We start from the raw sequence: 23,269 nt of genomic DNA, 5'->3' as shown, positions 1-23,269 counted from the left end.
TATAAAACATTCCTGAGCTGTACAGCTAATTTTTGTTTTATTACATCTAAACAAGTCCTTTACACTCAGTTCAGATAAAATGATACACCTGGAAACAGAATATAGCCATTGTTACCGGGTGCCTAGCTCTCGAATTTAAAGACAACTGGTGTCAAAACTTAGCTTTATTGATCTGCATTGACTCATCTGGCATTATCAGAACTCCTAGGATTTTTTTTTTATTTAATTAAATATTAAATTATTAAATTTAATTTAATTTGATACAGTGGTTCAGACAATGAAATAAATTACACAACTTTACAACAGTCCTTCATGAAGTGAAAGTGAATTAATGAACTTCAGTGATTTCTCACATAGTATAAGGCCAAACATGATATAAATAGTCTTATGCACAAAACAGCTCTACTGATTATAACACAATATTAGTGGATGCATGACATTGCTTCATACCATTGGTAGTTGTTTCTGGGAATTCATTAAGAGAATCACATAAAAACATGATAGCATCTACTTGGCATACAAAAAGCAAAACACTCTTAGGGGAAACAACAGGTTTTAACATCTGTCCATACCCATCTAATATCAGCCATTTCTTAGAAATGTCTGAAATGCACCAAGTACAGCAGCTGGAGCATAGAGATAAATCATATCAGTGAAAAATGTCATTATCTACATATGCTTTTTTTTTTTTTTTTTTAAAGCAAAGCCAGAATTTTAAAATTACCTTATTAGTATTGATAGCTGTGATGACCCACACACATTGAGCATTGCTGTCATACTGGAATGGAAAATTGGGTGATGTGAAAGTGCCTCCAGGTCCCTGAAGATTGGATCCACAAGTCTTGACTGCAAAAAGAAAGTTTACCTTTTAGTTCACATACAAAATACAAGTAACAGATTCATAAAACAAGCTCTAACTTATATTAAGATGTGAAGGATTAAAATACCATTGACCAAAAATAGAACCACCTCATACAAGTTAATAGAATATTCACATTTAGTTATTCTGACATAGTAAAATAGCCTTTCTTTTGTGTCCAAGCTTATAAACTTTAAAAAAAAAATAACGTATTTGGAGTAAAAAGAGTAAATACAGTAAGAGAAACAGCTCTATTTATTTTAAAAGAACATTTCAAGAAGTAACTTATGTCATTACTAATGTCTCAAAAGACAAGAGTTTATATAGTAGAACACAAAGATCACTTTTATCACTGTGCAATTTTTTGTGCGTATGTATTAGTGTATGGCATGTTAGCATTTTTTCTGCTGTAACCACTGTCCAACCCATGGAACCAATGGCTGAAGTACTGAAAACTTTAAAAGAAACTTGTAAAAGTTAGACTTACACAAAATAGTCTCATCTATTTTTAAAGACTACAAAGGGCATTTATTTACAAATCAAAGTCTGTATGGTTATTTACAGTAGCATATCTTAAATAAAACAAACCGATAGCTTTATTTACTGTAGGTTGCATCTCACATCACAAATAACACAAAGGACATAAACTGTGTCCTTTCTGCTTGAGAATGACATTTTTAAGGTGCTAAAGTTATAGTCTGCTGAAGTCAATAAAAGTTTTTTTTTTGTTCTTTGATATTCAGATCTTTGCTGAATGCAATATTGGTTAACTTTTCCTGTATAAAGCTGTAGAACTGACAAGAATCTCAGCTAAACATGAGCTTATCCTATTTCTCCAGTGATTATTATGACACCACAAATAAACTACTGAAGCTAAAAAATTATTGCTTCCTCTGTATTGAGACAAACCTTCTTGCTTAATTGAATAAAAAAAGATACGTGAAATTACCATACAGTTGTACTGCACTTTCACAAAGCATGCTTATTTGATCAATACTGAACACAGGAGGATTCAGCTGCTGCTGGATGAAAACCTGTTCCTTCCCTCCCATTGGCCTCTAGAAAGAATGTCAGTATTTCTACCCAACCTGCACCACTTCTACCCCTCAGAGAAGCAATACTCTGGTGAAGAGTCTGTTCAACACCACACCAGAAGCCTGAAAACGAGGAGAGAGGAGGTACATGAGAGGAAGGCTCCTCATGATCAGTAACTGAGGCCACTGAGGTCATGAGTGAGACTAATGCTGAGCACAGCTTTTCATCTGTGTTTTTAATAAGAAACTGTATGACTCTTGCAGCTCATATCTCTGTGTGGGAACAAAGTCAGGAGGGGGAAACCAGTGAGTGTTCTAGACACAATCTGCTACTCCATCTGAACATGTGAGTCCATCCTTTGGGGCAGAGCTTGGAGGTAAAGCACATCTCCTTTGCGGGTATGCTGTGGTAGAGTTATGAATTGTGTTTGCTGCCTTTTCTCAGAGTAGCCTTGGAGGTCTCAAAGGAAAGCCATGTCATTCTATAGTGGAAGGGTCCTGATAAAAGCTAAGTCTTTAACTCTCAATTTCTATTATTCATACTCATTTGAAATATTCCTAACAGACATTTGCTTACAGTACCATAGTCTAAAACCCAGAAGAAAAAAAAATTAAAAAATCACAAATTAAGCCAATCACTTGGTTTTCTAAAGTCCAGTTAAGGAGGAAAAAAGGAGTAATTAAAATATGAATCTTCATTCATTTGAAAATACAAATATAAGAAGCTGTAAAGATGAAGCTATTAGCTATACTTATTTACAGTTTAGGAAGGCTTCTGATACAGCAACATAAAATACTGAAACGTTATGGGTTAATACCAAATTTCTTTGGAGGTAAAGGGAGAAAAATGTACACATTTAGGGTTTTAATGGCTATATATGATTGATCTCACTGCATTTGTCAGGTGACTGATGAACAAAACACATCTGTGTTTTTTGGTGAATATCAGAGTACTTTCTGTTCAGCAATAACTGTAGCGAAAGAAATGTTCTACTATAATATGACAATATAATATTCTAATATGCTAATATTTTATGTTCAAGTCTATAATCAGAGTTTGCCAATAAAACACAAACAAAAAAATTCTTATGTGATTTATTTACCCTGTCATTTATATCTGCCTCTGAACCTCAATGCTGTACTTTCTCCTTCAATATCCCCCCCCTTTTTTTTTTTATCCTGTTACCTGTTGTCTTTATCTCAATAAGTGCCACAGGTTCCCTGCCTCTGATTTTGTGTGAATCACATAAAGATTTGTTCTTGATCGCTGTAACCTTTAAAGTGCTGTAGGTTAGAGGCAGTGTAGTATATACGTGTAAAACTAAGATGAATTTTTGTTTAGCTTTTCTTGATTATTAGAAAAATCTCTCAGAGACATAACAAATGGTCTGCATAAACTTTTTCCTTTACTTATTGAAAATTATAAATACTTCCTATATCTTTTGAAACATTCTTTGACAATCCTTCTGAATTCAAATAGTTCACTGAAGTATGCACTGCCTCTCATGGCTCTGTGCTGATTCTTACAACACTGTAAAGAGTAAGTAAAGTAGACGAAAAAAATAAACTGTTTCCACTGGATTTTGGAAGTACTGCCTCAGACAATTGATTTACACAGCTCTTCACATGAGTAAGTCTATTTAACATGAGAAGAGTTCACAGATAACCTGAAAATTGCAAAATTGTAAAAAAAAAATATGTTACAGTAAGTTAACATCACATAACACCTTTTCCTGGGCTTCTTGAATCTGTCCCTACTTATTTTAAGGATTTGAGAACCCTGCTGTACAATCTTGATATTGGTTAGTTGTCACCTGCATGGGTGATTGGTTACCTGTTTCCAAAATACAACAAAGAACAGAAGTTTCACAGGCATTCAGATCATTCAGATTCATTTACCATGAATAGGTCCTTCTGACATAAGAAGCCTCTTTGAATATACATATATTGGATGCCTAAGTCTGTAAAAATTCATTGGTTACTACTTCAAGTCAAGATTTTGGCAATACAAGCTAGCTTCAAATCATTAGTCAAAATCTGAGCTGCTGTGTTTTGAAGAAATTGAAATATTAAAAGTGTGATTATCAGGAAATTAATCATTATTGCCATTAAGAAACAGGTCAGTACCTTCCCAGCTTACTCTTCTGTCTTCGGAGGTTTCTGTCCTGGCTTTGATTCATTATTATTCAGCAAGCATTTGCTTTCTTTTTTGGAACAAAATTTATACTATTTTGCTGTTAAATTTATACTAACAACTTATGGTCACAGATGCATATTGAACCCACTCAATAACTTTACTTAATGACAGTAGTAACAGTTCATTAAAATACAAACATGAGACTGACAAAATTTGACCCTTAATATTTTTCATAAAATAGGGATTTTACTACATGTCTCTAGAAGCAAATTACACCACACTGATATGTATGATCTACCATTTAGAGTTAATAAGGTTTTTGTATTTCTAAGTCACTACCTTTATTTGAAGAGAAAATTTAAATTTTGTTACAGTACCAGTTCTAATTGCAGACACATTGTAAATGCAAAAAAAAAGATCATTAAGTCACTTTACATGTAACAGACAAAAACAACTCATAAGACCTCACTGTCCTCTAAGCATGGAATCAGCTCTTGGTGGGAGGCAGAAATCAGTAAATTGGTGGAAAGCTTTTGCCATTCCAGTATTCCAATCTGCTCTTCAGAAATTATTATGAGTTTCACTATTAACTTCAGAGTTCACGTGAATTTTATATTTGAGATGAGTACGAAGAAAGAAAAAAAAAAACATGATCAGTATGGCAAATAATTTAACTAAACAAAGATGATACAAAGATGCAATCATGAAGCTTGCACAAAAATGTGTAGGATAGCAACTCTGTAGTTGTAACTGGTGAATATCAGGAAACTAATATTTTCAAAGGTGGGAAGGGAGAAATATTCCTTATGGAGTATGATTTCTTTTCTGACCTATATAGTGTATTTTGAATAGCTGAAATGTAACTTCTCAATATATATTTAATTTATTTAAAATAAATAGAGAACCATGGTATTTGATGGAGTTTTACAGATCCATAGGAGATAAAAATCTGATCTACCAGTTTAAAACAAGTATCATTCTTTAAATTAAAAAGTCTCTGGTGCCAGTAAAGATTTTTCCTTTGTAAAATATATCTCTTTGCCTCACACACTTAAAATGTCTAACTTCCTGAGGCGTTTACTTCTTTATTTACCTTGTAATTACAAAAGACTTTCTGAAAAATAGAAACTTATCCTACCAATGCAAGTGTGTGCTTTCTAACTGCCAAAGAAAATGTGAAAACCACAAAGTTAACACAAGCTTACATTGAGAAATCATGAATGACAGTTATGCATATGGAATTACGTCATATAAACTCTAAAGGAGAATAAAATTTAGTGAAAACAATTAACTATGGTCACATATAAAAGTTAATAGAGAGAAAACATTAAAGAAGATGATAATTTTCTTTTTGCAGTCCTTAATACTGAAGGTAGTATGGCTAACACTGAAATAAACAGTTTGTTTGTTGCATAACTATATAAATGTATATAAACCTCCATCAAAAAAATCTACCATCACCATCAAAACTGTGAAATCATAAGAAGAAATGCATTATCCTGAGAACAAAGATAAACAAGAGACACCTTCGGTATGGGGAAGCTGATTAAAGATATGCAATCTATTAAAAAAAATATAATCACTGTCTGAGTGTGTGCAAAAAGCTTAATTCTATGTGTAAAACAAGAAAGTTCAGCTTGTTAGAGTTCCATGAGAAAATTTCTAAATTAAAAGATAAAGTCAGAATTTAATTGGATTTTCAGAAAGCTGTTTGCAAGGCTACTCATTCAGAAGAGTCTAAATAGGAAAAAGTGAAAATCAGTTAAGCAATTGGAAAAAAATAAAATAATGAAGTTACGTAGTAACAGAATATTTTTCACTGAATTGGTATAAAGGCATTTTCTTCACAGTTCTTATATACGGATTATTAAAAGAATCATAGATATACATGTGTGTATATATGCATAGATGTAGAGAATGAATTTGTATATTAATTGCAGAAAACTGCAAATTTAGCATACTGCATAATACACTGAAGTCTTGCCAGCTAGCAAGTGGTCAAAACTTCTTCCATTTTTCTTTAAAGATTCAAACAAAGAAAGAAAAGTTATCTTAATTTTTTTTTTAAATGAACCACTTGGTTTACTGAACTTTTCTAGTCACTAACATCTGCAAAATTTAGCATTTAAAAATTTCCAAAAAAGCCTCCCTTTTCCTGATAACTACTACCTATATATATGTTCATTGTGAAAATAATTAGCAGAAAATAGTAAATGTTTTATAAAAGCTTCACCTTTTGTAGATTTAACTAGGTTGCGAAAACTAGAAGCTCACTATTAGCAAAGTAATGAGTATATTTTGGCTATACCTTACTTTAAAAGAATAAAAGGAGGTATTTTAGAAGTTTAGTCTTATCTATTTTGAGTTGCAAAGAAAAAGGAAAGTTCTTAAAAAAAGAAAATCTGTTTACATGTGACGGCTGCAGCTATTCCAAAATGATTTCTGGATACTACATTAGTTTATTCAGACAGCATGTCACACAGTAAATTTTGTCATTGTTATTGCTCACATTGTAGAACAATGACGCATTTCAGAATAATAAAAAGAATACAGTATAGAATTAAAAAAAATTAGATCTAAGTATTTCATTAAGAGCATATGGAACAGCAAACAAAGTCCAATATTGCAAAAAAAAAAAAATCTTACTGAAATTTTCCAGATTAAGAAGGTCTTTCATTTTTTCATTTGCTTAGGTGGATCTGGGCAGCACCAGGAAGGACTCAGGGTCCTGAGAAAATCTTAGTTAACAGTTGTATCACACTAGGTTTCAGCAAAAGTCATCTATGTGTCACTGCCTGCCCAAAACAACTTTCAAAGCAATAATTAAAAAGGAAAGGATTTCTTTTAATGATTCAATTTAGGATGATGAATTTGTCTTTTTTTTTTGTCTTTTTTTTTTTCCCCACTGTGCTCAAGTATACAAGAATCTGAAGCTAAATAAGGCTGATGATCTGGATCAGAATAGCATCACTGTTGATGAAGGACACTTTCTAGCGATCCAGAACATGCATTTCAAGATAGACACCATTCTGTTAGAAAGATATTTTTGTGGCTCTGAAGGAAAGTTTCAAAATGTGAACTAAACCAGTGGTCTCCAAAATGAGGTGCATGCACCTCAGGGTCTGTGCAAGCCAACCCACTGTGGTATAGGAAGAAAATATAGAACTTCCATAGTACATGTATATAACTTATAAATAAATAAGCATATAATGGGGAGGTGTGCTCAGACATTTTTTACTGATATGGGTGCTCAATGAAAAAAGTTTGGAAACCACTGAACTAAACATGACAATGAAGTTTTGATCCGTTTGAAAGAATATATAAAAAAACAAGGCATGGAAATTCTTAATAAAATGTTATACCTGAAGTCTAATTGTAGAAATTTAACTGTTAGTATTTTTAAAATATTTTTCAATGTTTTACTAGCAATTCTTTACTGGCAATACTTTATGTAAGAAGCAGAGCTAACAGCATTTCCTGTGATTACTATACAATTAGTCAAAACTACTATAAACTTGGTTCACTGCCTGACTAATCACCATCAACAAGATGGTGAGTTACAGTCAGACCAATAAAGTGTTCAGATACCAAAAGTGCAAATTTAGAGAGAAATTCACTGCTAAGGTGCCTGTGAGTTCACTGGTAGCCATATATTTCCCAGAAACATTGAAACTTTTTTTTACTATACATTTTCCAATGTCATCATGACTGAGATGAATATCTTTGCAGAAATCTCATATCAAAACTTTTTCTAGCAATTGGAAACTGCAAATCCCCTGACAGAACTTATTCAGTAGTTGGGTTCAGAGCACATTTAACACACTAAAACCACTTTTGTTTAAAGGCTGGTCACAGCAGGAAAAGAAAGAACTGATTTTGCTACCACTCTATCTTAAAAGTTTATCACATAAGAAAAAAATTACAAGGAGTTTACCCCTAAAAACTCTGCTGTTAGGTAGTACACAATAGAAAAAGAACACTGAAAAATATCATTTGTATTAGTAGAATATGATAGAAAAGGAAGATTCTTTTGGTAGAATACTGTATTATTTTTCTAGGGTAGCTTATTTTAGGAGCAGATCTGAATTAATTCCATCACTAATTCCCATATTTCTCTTGAGAGTTCTGGACGTTTGTTTTGGTCTATAAGACACACAAGAACACTGCAGCAAGACCTATTCATTTAGTGCCTCTAAATTGTAACTCTTCCTGCAGTGTGCCCTCTATACAACAGGCAAAGCTCTGCTGATCTGTAAAGGAAAGGGATGATTAGCTACAAAGGCACAATTGACTATTACTCTTCAGAAGAAAAACTTAGAATTTGTGAAGAGATACTAACTGAGTTACCTGAAATAAAATCTTGAGATCTAGGCCACAATAGATTAAATGGCATTCAACTGGTAGAATTTATTCAATACTGTGCAAGTTACACACAGATTAAACAAATTGAACAGAAATACTAATTGTATGCACGTAATTCTCTTGCTTTATTGTGTTGAACTCAAGAGCTTAGTGCCAACATAGTGCTTTTTCTTCTCACTTGTGTCAAGCAATTATGAATGTTAGCTAAGTGTCATTGAAGAGCGAACAGAATGTAGTTCATTTTTATAAGACTGGAAAACATCAGACTGCTATTGTATAATTCTAATCTGAAAATAAATTACTAAAATGTGTATTTCAGAAAATGCTTTCTCTGGAAGTTTTTCCATTCTGCTACTTTCTTAAGTGCTCAACAGAATTAGGTTTTGGGTAAGTTTTTTGGAGAGTTTTTTGGTTTGTTTGTTTCAAAGTTGTGTCAATTATATTTCCTGTGAATTTTTGAGATAGAAATTTGAAGACAAAGAAATGTAGAAAAGCAGACATAAACTGTCTTGACTACAAGAGATGAACCCTTTCTCTAATACCTATCTACCTTTTTGAACAGCTCTTCACTGCTTGTCTCAATACTTTATATTAGAAGGATGGAATTTTCATTTAAATGAAATCAGACACAAAATGCTACACATGTGATATTTTCACCTAACAATGTCACGTTATACTGTCAGTCAAAGATAAGGGGAAATAGAAAAAGAAGGAAAAAAATAGACATCAAAGGATTTAATAAGGTTGAAAAAAGAGCAGATTTTGAACAAGCTTACCACATTTTTCTTTTAGGAAAAAAAAAAAATAAAATTTGTTAACATGAAATGGGTTAGGAATCTGAGATATCACCTCATAGTTAGTACTTAGCACCAACCTTTTAGAAAAATAATTATGGAAATCAAATATTATTGTTTTGCAAAGCAGGAGGAAAAGATTTTTGGTGAAGAAAAGATCTAGTTAACAGTCTTGTACTCTGCCCAAGAAATTTCAAGTAAATTTAGACAAATTTTCTAGTTCTGTGAAAAGGTAAGTAGAGCAGAATCTTTCAGCTTTATTGAGGAGAAACAGCTATTACTGTTAACGCTGGTACAGACAGAGGACAACTTGTAACTTTCTCATGGAATTGCACCTGTAAGTATTGAAATTCCTTAAACTACAGTGCCCTCTTTAAAGATGTTCTACATTTCAGCTTAGAAATGTTCTATCCAAGTTACCGGAGTGTAAGTCATTCTCTCTGTACAAGGATAGAATTCCTTAGAATTCCTCCTTGATGTGTAAAAACAAAGTAATGTTTTTTACCTTAACTAGGAAGATGAGCAGTCAGACAGCTATACAGTTCACATATTTTTCCAAGGCAAGGGATACTCCTGTCAACTTGGTATCATGTCTGTGCAGATTTTTGGAGTAAAATTTTTCTCTCAGCTCTCTTGTTTCCCCTATATTCTCAGCTATCCAGCTTTCAGATGCTCCAAGTTCTTTGTTCTCCCTTTTCTTATTTTCTCTAGACAATACCCTAATTAATTACTATTTTTTTCACAAGTTATTAGTTTTGATTATTGGTTTTCAAAATTTATGTTGGTGCTTATAGGTGCTCAGATCTTTTGGACATGAGATCATGTATTTATATGCAGAATAGTTTGCTACATCTATCAAAAAAAACAGTAAATTACCAGTATTTTTGTATTTTAATAAATACAGAAGCTGTCACAGTATGCTGGGTTTTAATCTTATTTACAAAGACTGGAATACTTTTAATTATAACCCTGTAATTTTTTCCATAAGTTTTTTTAGATAATGTCTCTTTAGGTGATGCTCTGGAAACTAGAATAATTAATAAGCAGGATTGAAATAAGTAATGATAAGATCTGGATCTTCACATAGGAGAATGTACATACAGATAAAACTTAACATACATTACTAGGCATACAAAGGTAGACAACAGCTAGAAAACAGGATTTTATTACATTTACAAACCCAACTGAGCAATCAAGAATATATTATATTGCTTTTATGAAGTGCTTGCATATTCTAGATATTGCTGATTTACAATATATCACAAAACTGTACCACATTTGAGTAAAAAATATTTTCACATCTACCAAAACTTCTACTTAAAGGTTTAAAAATCATTTATACAGAATAATTATTTCCATTTCATAATACCTCTGTGGAGTCGAAAGGCACGTAACTTTTGCAGAAAAAATATCCCCACTTAAAAAATTATTGACTCTTTTCAGATGATCTAAATTTTGATTGAGTTCCTTAATCCTTGTTTAATCTTTACTAAGCACCTCTACAAGCCTACCACTAGACAACAGAAAACACCAGGATACATGCACTTTAAGACATCTGATAATGGCCCCAGGTCGCACAATAATTCAGTGACAAACCCAGAATTCCTCATTCCAGGCTCTTGCTTTAATTATTAGGTCACCCATCTTTTGGCACTGCTTGGGGATTGTCCTGGTTTCAGCTGGGATAGAGTTAATTTTCTTCTTGGTAGCTGGTATGGGGCTGTGTTTTGGGTTTAGGATGAGAACAATGTCGATGATACACTGATGCTTTGGTTCTTGCTAAGTAGTGCTAAGTAGTGCTAAGTAGTTGCTAAGTGGCGCTCACATTGGTCAAGGACTTTTCAGCTTCCCATGCTCTGCCGGGTGCACGGGGGGCTGGGAGGGAGCACAGCCAGGGGGGCTGACCCAGACTGGCCCCAGGGCTATTCCATACCATATGACCTCATGCTCAGTATATAAGCTGGGGGAAGAAGAAGGGAGGGAAGAAGAAGGGGGGGAAGGGGGAGGTGGGACATTGGGCGTGGTGGCGTTTGTCTTCTCAAGTAACCGTTATGCGTGATGGAGCCCTGCTTTCCTGGAGATGGCTGAACACCTGCCTGCCGATGGGAAGTAGTGAATGAATTCCTTATTTTGCTTTGTTTGCGTTCACGGCTTTTGCTTTACCTATTTAAATATTCTATTTTATTTTACTTCAATTATTAAACTGTTCTTATCTCAACCTACGAGTTTTCTCCCTTTTACCCTTCTGATTCTCTCTCCCATCCCACCAAGGGGGGAGTGAGGGAGCAGCTGCGTGGTGCTTAGTTGCCGGCTGGGGTTAAACCACGACAGGGATACTATATTTCCAGGAGAATATCTGTTTAAAGCATCTCTGTGTCTCTATATTTAAATAAATTCTAGAGTTATGGAAATTACACATTAAATACCCATCCTAACCCTTATCCAAATCCAGATTATTTCCTACAGTATATCACTTGTATTTTGACTAGACTACTTTAAGTCTTTAAAGTTAATTATTTTAGCTTTCCTTCAAGGAGAAAGTATCCGCCCCGCCCCCCCCCCCCTCCCCCATGTACACAGACGTAAATTTGCCATACCTAGGCTTATCATACAATGGGATGTAGTTTCTGGAATAACTTGTTAAAATATCAAGAAATATCAAAACATGAACAAAGTATTAATGTCCAGCAGGGAAAACAAATTACTGGCATTTACCATGCCAAATATTGAATTTTCATTTTAATTTTTTTCACTAGAATTTACAGAGACAAGAGCATCTCATGTGCAGCAAATCACAGCAGAGTGGAACACATCTCTCTTTACAGGACATCCAGACTTCTAATACTGATTTTTTAAATTTTATTCTATTTGTTATTTTCTGTGGCCTTAATTTTTTTCAATTATAATCTTTTTTTCTTAAAAAAAAAAAAAAAAAAAACAGTTATAAATCAATTACATTATTTGCCTGTGTCACCATAGGTGTACATGTGGAACGACAAACCTGTTTAGAGTCATATGTCCAGCTCAGAACCAGACATACTTTGTAACTTTGGAACAACCTTCCTGTATCTCCATTTATTTGTTACCCCACCTGCAGTACTGCATCCAGCTCTGGAATCCTCAGCACAGGAAGGACATGGACCTGTTGGAGTGGGTGCAAAGGAGGGCCACAAAAATGATCAGAGGGATGGAACACCTCTCCTATGAGAAAAGGCTGAGAGAGATGGGGTTGTTCAGCCTGGATAAGAGAAGGCTCTGGGGAGACCTTATTGCAGCTTTTCAATACTTAAAGGGGGCCTATGAGGAAGATGGGGATAGTCTTTTTAGTAAGGCCTGCTGCAACAGGACAAGGGGTAATGGTTTTAAACTAATGGAGAATAGCTTTAGACTGAACACAAGGAAAAAATTTTGACGATGTGGGTGGTGAAACACTGGAACGGGTTGCCCAGAGAGGTGGTAGATGCCCCATCCTTGGAAACATTCAAGGACAGGCCAGATGGGGCTCTGAGCAACCTGATCTTAGTTGAAGATATCCCTGCTCATTGCAGGGGGGTTGGACTAGATGACCTTTAAAGGTTCCTTCCGCCCCAAAGCATTCTATGCTTCTATGATTCTGTGATTATTCTCTCTCTGCCACAGTTCTTATATCTTAAACGGTGATGATAATAATTTCTTCTTTCTTAATAAGAGTATAAAAATTTCTTGACTTTGTGAGCCGTGTTTGAGTCCGAAGAAGCACTAACACCCCCTCTCCAAATTAAAAAAAATAAACAAACAACAAAAAACAACAACAAAACCCCCACAATTTAAATAATAGATTATATGTGGTTAAAACTGCTAATTTTTCAACTCAGTATTGACTATTGAATAGTAAAAGATTTATGTGGACATCGTGTAATAATATAGTATATAACCATAGCCTCTGATTCATAATGATATTTTGAGGTTTCCTGTAATGTGATAACATTAACTGTCTAGGTCTGTGTTAATACCTAATTCTTACATGGCACTTTTCAGATCTTATAGGCATTCATAAAGGTTTTTAACAAGTCAATTCTCATTTTTCTCATTGCCCAGCTACACAAAGGGGAGTTGAACATATAAACCAGGCCTGTTAGATAATAAGTACTGTATCAGTCCATATTGTTTAGTAAAAACCTTGTTTCAGTCTGGCTGCAGAAGTCATTAAACTTGATCGGACATATTTTTAAAGTTTTACAACCACATATGTATAGAAGACATATTCTTACTGATTCATGGGTTTTTACTTTGACACCTATGTCTTTACAGAAGCATTATAAAACTGTTTAAATTATATTTTATACATTCCCATTTAAAATATATTATTCAAGTGATGGTACAATACCAGAATGATTCAATCGTTGAATTTAGGACATCATTTATATGTTTCACCTCTCTGATGTGTTACTTAAATCTATGTTTGTCTAACATTACACAGAGATATGGCATTTATGTCAGTATGCAGGAAGCAGCAGATACAGACTTTTTACAGATAGTTTTCTCCAGTCTTGTTTAAGTTAGTCAATCGCAATGTACAAACCATAAACTAACAGTAATGAGGTTTTGGTTACCATTGCTTTAAAGTAAATTCAAAATAAGGAGGTTTTGAGGAGTATTCCCAAATTTTCCCTATAAGTAGCTATTACATCTATTCACAATTACTTATATTCCAATTAAAAAGGGAATATTTTTCATGTTGCACCCCATTAATTAAGACACTGGATGATATTTAAGCTACTTGAATGTAATCCTTTCTTCAAAGTTCTTTTGCAGTATAATAGTAGATTTCTTTAACTTGAGAAATCTGCAATGCATAACAGTAGGAATATTGAAGGGCAATAGTCACATCCATGTTTAAAAGATTGAAGATAGCAATTTTTGGTGAGTTAATTTTAAATCAAACTATCTTCTAATACTTGAAGAGTTCAATTTCTCTGCCGATATAAACAGTGGTATGTTTAGCTCATTAATGGTTCTTCAGTTATGTTAGTTCTGCATTAATATGACTTTCACCACATAGTAGGCACTGCAGTTTCAATTATTGACATGACTCTGAACAAACTTAAAATCATAAATAATCAGGAAGTACACGCTTTTATTATTTAAGATTTAAGCATACACTTTATTTTTCACTCTCTGTTTAGGAAAAATACAACTCCACTGTACTTCTGTATTGCAGTACAGCTTATTTAATTTTGGTTTTGTTTCTGAAAGAGAATGTAGGACTGCATGTCCTAATGTTTATTTCATGTGAACTATACCTATGACTTTAATGTGCAAGCAGAAGAAACAGTAAAGAAAAGAGAACAGGAAAAAAAAAAAAAAAGAAAAAATGCTTAAAGTAGGACAACATTTTACCTGTGAAGAGGCCAAAATTGTCTAAGCAACTTATCATGACCAATAATACGAAAATCAATTGTGTTGAAAACAGTATAGAATTATTTAATTTGTAGCCATTGCCAACAGACAGAAAATAAACAGTACAATCAATTCTGTCTTGGCACTTGACCAGGCTTGGAGGGAAATGGTAAAGACTTGGTGTTCTAACTGGGGGAAAAAAAATAATCTCTGTTATTTTTTCTGTGGATCTTTACTGAGGATGGAAGATGTTATAGCAGAGTTTTCCCTGTGTTAAATACCTTCTGGAAATGGTAAGAGGATCAGCTAATATCAGAGAATTCATCAATCTTTCAGTTCCTTTGTAATTCTCCTGCCAGATAACCAGTCTTACATTACTGTAATTAAAACAATATACGGAGTCCTAATGGATTCTTTTGCCCTTTAGCAAATGGCAAAATGTTGTTTTTCAGCCTCTCTTCATCTTTTCTCATAAGTTTTTCTCACATGACACTGGAGAATTAATAAATGCAAATGAATATGGTAAAATAAAAATGCCAGTAAGTGGTGCCTGTGAACTGGGGACTGAATCATGAGGTGAAGGGATGAGCTGGAGTGCCTGTGAAGTCAAATGTCTGTCACTGCTTCTGGAATATGAGGCAATACATTTCTTCATCAGATCTAATGAGCCTTAGAATCATAGAATGTCTTGAGTTGGAAGTGACCCACAAGGATCATCAAGTCCAACTCCTGTCCCTGCATAGGACAACCCCAAAATTCACACCATATGTCTGAGGGTGTTGTCCAAATGCTTCTTAAATGTTGTCAGGCTTGGCGTCATGACTGCCTTCCAGGGGAGCCTGTTCCAGTGCTCCACCACCATTTCTGTGAAGAACCTTTTCCAAATATCCAACCTAAATCTCCCCTGGCATATCTTCCTGCCGTTCCCTCGGGTCCTATCATTGGTTGTCAGGGAGAAGAGATCAGCGCCTGCCCCTCCTCTTCCCCTTGTGAGAAAGCTGTAAGCCGCAATGAGGTCTCCCCTCAGTCTCCTCTTCTCCAGGCTGAACAGATCAAGGGACCTCAGCCGCTCCTCATACGGCTTCCCCTCTAAACCCTTTACCATCTTTGTGGCTCTCCTCTGGACACTCTCTAGTAGCTCTGTATCCTTTTTATACTGTGGTGCCCAAAACTGCACACGGTACTTGAAATGAGGCAGCACCAGTGCAGAGTAAAGCGGGACAATCACCCCAGTTGACTGGCTAGCAATACAGTGCTTGATGCACCCCAGGACACGGTTGTCCCTCTTGGCTGCCACGGCACACTGTTGGCTCATGTTCTACTTGCTGTCACTCAGAACCCCCAGATCCCTCTCTGTGGGGCTGCTCTGCAGCCTCTCGTTCCCCAGTCTGTATGGACATCCAGGGTTGCCATGTCCCAGGTGCAAAATCCGGCACTTGCCCTTGTTCAACTTCATACGGTTGGTGATTGCCCAGCTCTCCAATTTGTCTAGATCTCTCTGCAGGGCCTCTCTGCCCTCGAGCGTGTCAACGGCTCCTCCCAGTTTTGTGTCATTGGCAAACTTAGATAGCAACCCTTCAAGTCCTGCGTCCAAGTCATTTGTGAAGACATTACAGAGCACTGGCCCTAAGATGGATCCCTGCAGAACCCCGCTAGGGACTGGTCACCAACCCCATGTAACCTCATTTTCTATAACCCTTTGAGCCCGACCCATCAACCAATTGCTCACCCATTGCATTATGTGTTTATCCAGCTGTATGCTGGGCATTTTGTCCAGGACGATACTGGGAGAGAGAGTTATTGAAAGCTTTACTGAAATCCAAAAAGATTACATTGACTGGCTTCCCTTGGTCAACTAAGTGGGTAACCTTGCCATAGAAAGCAATTAAGTTTGTTAAGCAGGACTTTCCCCTCGTGAACCCGTGCTGGCTGGGGCCAATGACTGCATTGCCTTTCAGGTGTTTTTCAATAACTCCCAGAATAATCTTCTCCATAATTTTGCCAGGCACAGAGGTGAGACTGACAGGCCTGTAGTTACCGGGGTCATCCCTGTTGCCCTTCTTGAAGACTGGGACAACGTTTGCCAGCTTCCAGTCATCTGGGACCTCTCCAGATTCCCAAGAGCATTGAAAAATCATTGAGAGAGGTCTCGCTATGACACCAGCCAGCTCTTTAAGTACCCTCGGATAAATCCCATCAGACCCCTTTGACTTATAGGGATCCAGCTGGAGCAGCAAATCCCTCACAAGTTCAGGGTCAGTTGGGAGTTTATCATTCTCAGAGTCATGGTTCTCTGCCCCAGGGCTCTGGGGGTCCCAGAGCCCATCATCGGTGTTGAAGACCAAGGTGAAGAAAGCATTAAATGCCTCTGCTTCGTCTATGTCCCTGTTTGTGAGGTGATCATGCTCGTCACGTAATGGGCCAATGTTATTTCTGGCCTGCCTTTTGCTATTAACGTACTTTAAAAAGCCCTTTTTATTGTCCCTCACAGTACTGGCCAGCTTCAGCTCTAATTGAGCTTTGGCCGCACGTATTTCCTCCCTACAGTGGTGAACAGCCACTCTGACGTCCTCTCATGTCTCCTGACCTGGCTTCCACTGGCCATATGTTTTCTTTTTTCGCCTTAGTTCTAGAAGATCCCTGCTCAGCCAAGGCGGCCTTCTACCTTGCCTGCTTGACTTCCAACATTTTGGAATTGTCTGCTCCTGTTCTCTTAGGAGGTTGTACTCAAAAAGTGACCAGCACTGATGGACCCCAGCACCTGCAAAAGCTTTTTCCCAGGGGAGCTTTCTAAGTAGTTCCCTGAGCAGCCTGAAGTCAGCTCTCCTCATATCCAGGGCTGAGGTCTTGCTGGCAGTTTTCTTCCTGTTGCCATAGATTTTAAACTTGACTGCTTTGTGGTTGCTATGGCCAAGGCAGCCACCAATCACCACTTCACGCACAAGACCCTCTCTGTTAGTAAGCGACAAATCGAGGAAGGCACCTTTCCTGGTCGGTTCCCTTAGTACCTGTACCAGGAAGTTATCATCCAGATGGTTTAGGAATCTTGTGGACCTGTTTGTACCAGCTGTGTGGTATTCCCAGTTGACATCTGGCAAGTTGAAGTCCCCCATAAGGACAAGGGCAGATGACTTAGAAGCATCCCTTAGTTCCTTAAAGAATAACTCATCAGTGTCGTCATCCTGGCTGGATGGCCTGTAGCAGACTCCCACAATGACATTTGCTTTATTTGTCTGTCCCTTAATCCTTACCCAGAGGCTCTCAACTGTGCCATCACCAGTTGCTACCTCCATGCATTCCAGCCCCTCCACTACATACAATGCCACCCTGCCGCCTCGCCTGCCCTGCTTATCTCCTGAAGAGCCTGTAACCATCCATGATGGCACACCAGTCACAGGACTCATCCCACCAGGTTTCACTTATGCCTATGATGTCATATCTCAGGGACTGGGCCAAGGCATCTAGCTCCTCTTGCTTGTTTCTCATGCTGCACATCCTTGTTAGTTTAAAGAGATTTTTCTTCTTCTCACTACGTGTCAAATTTTAAAAGGTTAGAAAAATGTTCTTTGCAAATAACCTAACACTTAAAAAAATGAAATTATTCTATATCTATAATTCTTATTCAGAAGAATTTCCTTAAACATCTTGATGTGATTCACTGATAATTACCTGTACTTGGGAAGATGTAGTCATTCTACTTGTGCAAAAGTGAATTAACATTGAATAAATACTGAATTAATACTAAAAGTATATCGAATTTGTTAAAATGACAATGGCATAGTTTATATCAATAAGCACCATTGAATTGCCTAAGAATAACAAGGTAATTCATGACTGTAAGATAATGTGATGAATATCTAATACCAAGCTATACAAGGAAGAGTGTCCCTAAGAAAGTGGCTAGATTTCACACCATAGTCAAAGTTTTACAATGATAGATTTTCTCTCCATTTTACACAACTAACAGAAAACATCACTACATTTTTCTTTCAGCTTTGAATGCATTTGCAATAGTCTGTAACATTAATATAATCTAAAATTTGCTGTTCACTCTTGGGACCCTGCATATGCCTTCTTTTCGCACTCTTAAGGGTTCAGCTGACTTTGCTTAAAGGCAAAAAGACCCTGATCAGCATCCATCACAATACAGAAAAGATACATTGTGCCCTTTAAAGAGTGAAGAAGGATGGAGAGCATCACTGGTGGGATACCTTATTCGGATGTTTCCCAACAGCTACCAGGATAATGAACAAGATGTTACACCCTAACATGATTTTGTTAACTCTTGTTATACTATGTTTTTTATTGAATATTTTTCTATATGCTAGGTTGTGGGGAATAGCTAGACAAATAGCAACACTACAAAACCCTCCTCACACATATAAAATTGCTTAATTGTATTTGATAAATTAACAATAATCAAAGGAAACAGGCCAAAGATTTCCCTCAAAATTACAATTGGCAAAATTACTGTGTTTATAGACACAGAGGCAAGAGGCGACCACACCACCACTCTGTGGAAAAGAGATAGATTGACTTTAGTCATGGGGTGGATTGTGGTGGTGCATCCTCCTCCCTCTTCTTCTGGATCACCTTACAACCACCCGGACCCCTGCCAAGGCTTGGCCTCTGAGCAATGAGTCTGGCAATCAGGCGCCCCTTGGTTGTACCAGGCACTCTTGCATGGTTAGGCTGGGGAACAAGAGTGCCTTGATCCCACCTGGCATAATCAGTCACCCCTTGACAGCTTGGGAACACCTCACTGTGGATCATAACTCAGGTGGATTGGTACGGGAGGATCGCACCTGTCTTGCTGAGATTGATGAGAACTCAGCAATAACTGACCACAGCTGTAGCCAGAATGGAAATTTACTGATGCTTAAAGTCAATCATCTCACAGCCCTGTAAACAGCGGTACCACAGGAGACCCTTTGAGCTCTTCTGAACTGCAGTGGGCTGCACCAGTATCTCCCCCTGAGTGGGACAACTCCCAGAGCTGCAAACTGTTACATTTGCATACAGAGGCCTGGCAACAGGACCTGGGCTGATCTCCAGTGCCCTTCACTCCTTGAGGTTCAACCCTTTGCCCGTTGAGACAATCACTGAAGTGAGTATTTCACTGAACTCGAGGGGAATTTTTGATGGGTGTCTTTATCTGCGCATATCAAACTCGCAAGGGATTTTAAGAGGTATTCTTTTATTAGGCTTATTGTGTGATTGTGTATGTGTGTATTATAGAAATATTGTAGTAAGCTTTATTTATTCACTTTGTAGATGCTAGAGTAACCAATGATTAGTTACTACTAAATTCTTGTGATTCTCTCCTTACTGTGAATAAACCTAAGTTGCTGCTAAATACATATAATCCTTAGACATAAACCATTGACCAAGTCTGAGACTAGGATTGGATCCAGCCACACCTAGACTCCTCTCTGAGAAGGGGTTTAGAAAGCAAGGGGGTCCATTCCGAACCTTGTGACTCAACGGGAGGGCCTCCTTTACTACCCCTTTGTATTCTCTTCTCTCTTTCTCTCTCTCTCTCTCTCTCCATATATTCCATTCATTTAATAAGTAATAGAGTGAACCTTGCCATCAAACTCTGTTAAATCACCCTGTTATAAATTTATATTAAAATCACTATTTACAAATATCTGTGGTGGTGATTATTTAAGCGACCTAACTGCTCATTCGTGACAGGAGCTGCATTTTACAGCTCAGACACATGGTCCTTGCCTAAGCTACTTTTCAGCATGCCAATGCGTGCAGTCTGAGAAACAAGCAAGACCAGGACTTCATGCTTTGTCAAAGAATTATGATCTCATTGGAATTACAGAAACGCAGAGTGACAGCTCACATGACTGGAGTACTGCAATGGATGGTTACAAGCTATTCAGGAGATGCAGAAAGGGTAAAAGAGGAGTGGTTGGTGTCTATGTAAAAGAGAGGGTTTAGTGTATGGAGTGTATCAACAACAAGAGGACAGTGCTGTAGAGAGCTTTTGTTTCAATATCAGTGAGATCTCCATCAGAGGAGATTTCATGGCAGGTGTCAGCTACAGATCACCTAATCAGGACCAAGACTTCCCCAAATAACTCACAGAAGCCTTGGGTATGCAGGCCCTAGTTCTCCTACAGGACTTCAACTACCCTGATATTTGCTAGGAAAGCAACACCGTGTTGCAAAAACAATCTGGAAGATTTCTGTAGTGAACTTTGGACAACTTCCTAACACAGTTGCAAAATGTGCCAAACAAAAGTGCTGCCTTTTTACTGTTCAAAAATTAGAAAGATTTGTTTGGAGTCATGACCCTCAATATTGGCCTTTGCTGCAATGACCATAACATCATAGAGTTCAAAATCCTAAAGGGCATGAGAAAGATAAGTAGCAGAATAAAGACTGGACTTCAGAAGTCCAGTCCAACTGGACCAACCTGGTTGCCTCCAATGATGAAAAAAAATGCTCAGTGGATGAGAGGAGAGCTAGAGACATAATTTACCTTGAATTTAGGAAGATGTCTGACAGTGGCCTTCGACACCTTCTTCACAAACTCTTAAAGCATATTTGGGACAGACAGACCACAAGATGTTTGGAAAACTAGCTGTACTGCAGAGTTCAAAGGATGGTGGTTAAAGGCTCAAAGTCAAACTGGCAGACAGTTATGAGTGGAGTACCTCATGGGCCTGTATGAATGGAGTTCCTCATGGGTCAGTAATGGGTCTGATTGTATTCAATATCTTTAAAACTGTTTTGAATTATGAGATTGAATGCATGGTCATCAAGTTTGCAGAGGCAGGAGAGCTAGTTGCACGGGAAGAAAGAGCCACTAGAGAGAGAGACCTCAGTGGGCTGGAAGACTGGGCCAACAAGAATTATGTGAGTTTTAGCAAGGATAAATGTAAAATCCTACGCATGAGATAAAATAAGTTCCACAAGCAGACTGTCTGAGGAGCAGTTCTGCTGAAAGGCACCTGGGGACCTTGGTGGACAGGAAACTGAGCAAAACCCAACAATGTGCCTCAACAGCAAAGCAGACAAACTGTCCTGGACTGTATCAGTAACAACAGAGACAGCAGATGAAGGGGTGTGATTATTCAGTCCTACTCAGTATTTGTTTGGCCTCATATGGAGTACTGTCCATTTGTGGTTCCTCCAGGTTAAGAGAGACATTGAGAAATTGGAAAGGGTCCAGTGGAAGACCACCAAGAAGACTGGAGAACTTGACAGATGAAGAAAGATTGAAGGAATGGGGTTCGTTCCACCTAGAGATCAGAACTCGCAAGGAGGAATCTAATCACAGTCATTTGCTATTGAAAAGGTAGTTATAGAAAACATAGAGATACTCTCTTCACAGGGATGCATGGAGACAGAATAAAAGGTAACAGGCACAAGTTTCTTCAGGAGAAATTCCATCTTGGTATAAGAAAAAAATTCTCCTTGTAAGAACTATTAAACATTGGAATAGGTTGCTGAGAGAAGTGGTAGAATCTCCCTCAGTAGAACTAGTGAAGACTTGGCTTGAGACAGCCATAGATTACCTAATCTAAGGCCCTGCTTGCAACAGGAGATCAGATGATTTCCTGATGTCCTTTCCAGCCTAGACTACTCTGATTCTTGATCAGTGTCTCAGTGTCAAAAGGAAAGAATAACTGAATGGGGTTTCACAGAGGTTTGTCCTGGGTCAGGTTCATTCAGTATTTTCATTAACACCTTGGACAGCAGAATGAAGTGCATACCTATTAAATCTGCATTTAACAAAGAGCTAGGAAGGACTGTGAATATATTAGCAAATATAATTAGAATTAAAAATGAGAAATTGAAGAAATGACATTAAAATAGGATGCAATTCAGTAGAGACAAGTATAGGACAAAGCACAAAAGTAGGAATAATCAATTCACAAATGCAGTATAAGGAGCAAGTCATTTGGCAGCAAACCTTCAGTGGTTACTGTAGCTCAGAAACATAACCCCAGTAAAAAATATCCTACTGTTATGCAAAGACAATCAAACTGGAAGATATGCACATAGTTATAGGCAGAAAAATGTGTGAAAAAGTGAGAAATAATTCCTCCTCTCCACTGAGCATGGGGAAAACCTCTTCTAAAATTAAAATACTAAGCCCATTTTTAGAAACTATACTTTAAGAAAGACATGGACCCATTGGGAAAGTTATGAAAAAGGCTGGAGGTCTATAAATATGACCCGTGAGGAAGGACTGACTGAATTACTGTTGGTTAGTTTAAAGAGGAGCAGGTATTCTTGAAGTATGCAATAAGCCATTGAAAAGATGAATTAAATAACCTGATTTTTGTATAGAAGCACTTATTGAAATAAGTTGTTTAAGTGCAGCAACAAGGGTTCACATTTGAATTAGAAAAACTTTTCTACTTAAAAGGCTAATGAAGGACTGGAGTGCTTGAGTAGGATCTAAGAGCATTTTCCTTGGCAAAAAATAATGTTAGACAAACATCTTCTGGGAATAAATACAGCTGGAGTAACGAAGTAGTGCTGTCCTGTTAGGACCACTTTCAACCCTATTTATCTACGATGTGTTACCTGCATATATGTGTGTATACAAACATATACACAAACATTGTTAGTCAGCATCACATTTAAGAGGTCAAATACCTGTCTGCATTTCAGAGAGAAGTGAAGCAAAGGTGGATTTTTCAAAAACATACTGTAGGTAAGTAAAGGTATTTATAAA

General features: G+C 37.0%; 1 protein-coding gene across 1 annotated transcript in view; it reads right to left on the bottom strand.

Moving 5' to 3' along the window:
* Nucleotides 1-23,269, bottom strand: part of CSMD3 (CUB and Sushi multiple domains 3) — a gene marked incomplete at both ends in the record, with an annotated part of 751,074 nt that overhangs the window by 405,339 nt on the left and 322,466 nt on the right. Inside the window, one exon of the mRNA XM_082307341.1 lies at nucleotides 725-846. Coding sequence (XP_082163467.1) covers nucleotides 725-846 — 122 coding nt within the window. The remainder of the gene's footprint in view (nucleotides 1-724; nucleotides 847-23,269) is intronic.

The sequence above is a fragment of the Platalea leucorodia genome, assembly GCF_965183815.1.
Source record: "Platalea leucorodia genome assembly, chromosome: 1".
NCBI classification, from domain to species: Eukaryota; Metazoa; Chordata; class Aves; order Pelecaniformes; family Threskiornithidae; genus Platalea; species Platalea leucorodia.
This window is presented reverse-complemented; position numbering and strand designations above follow the sequence as displayed.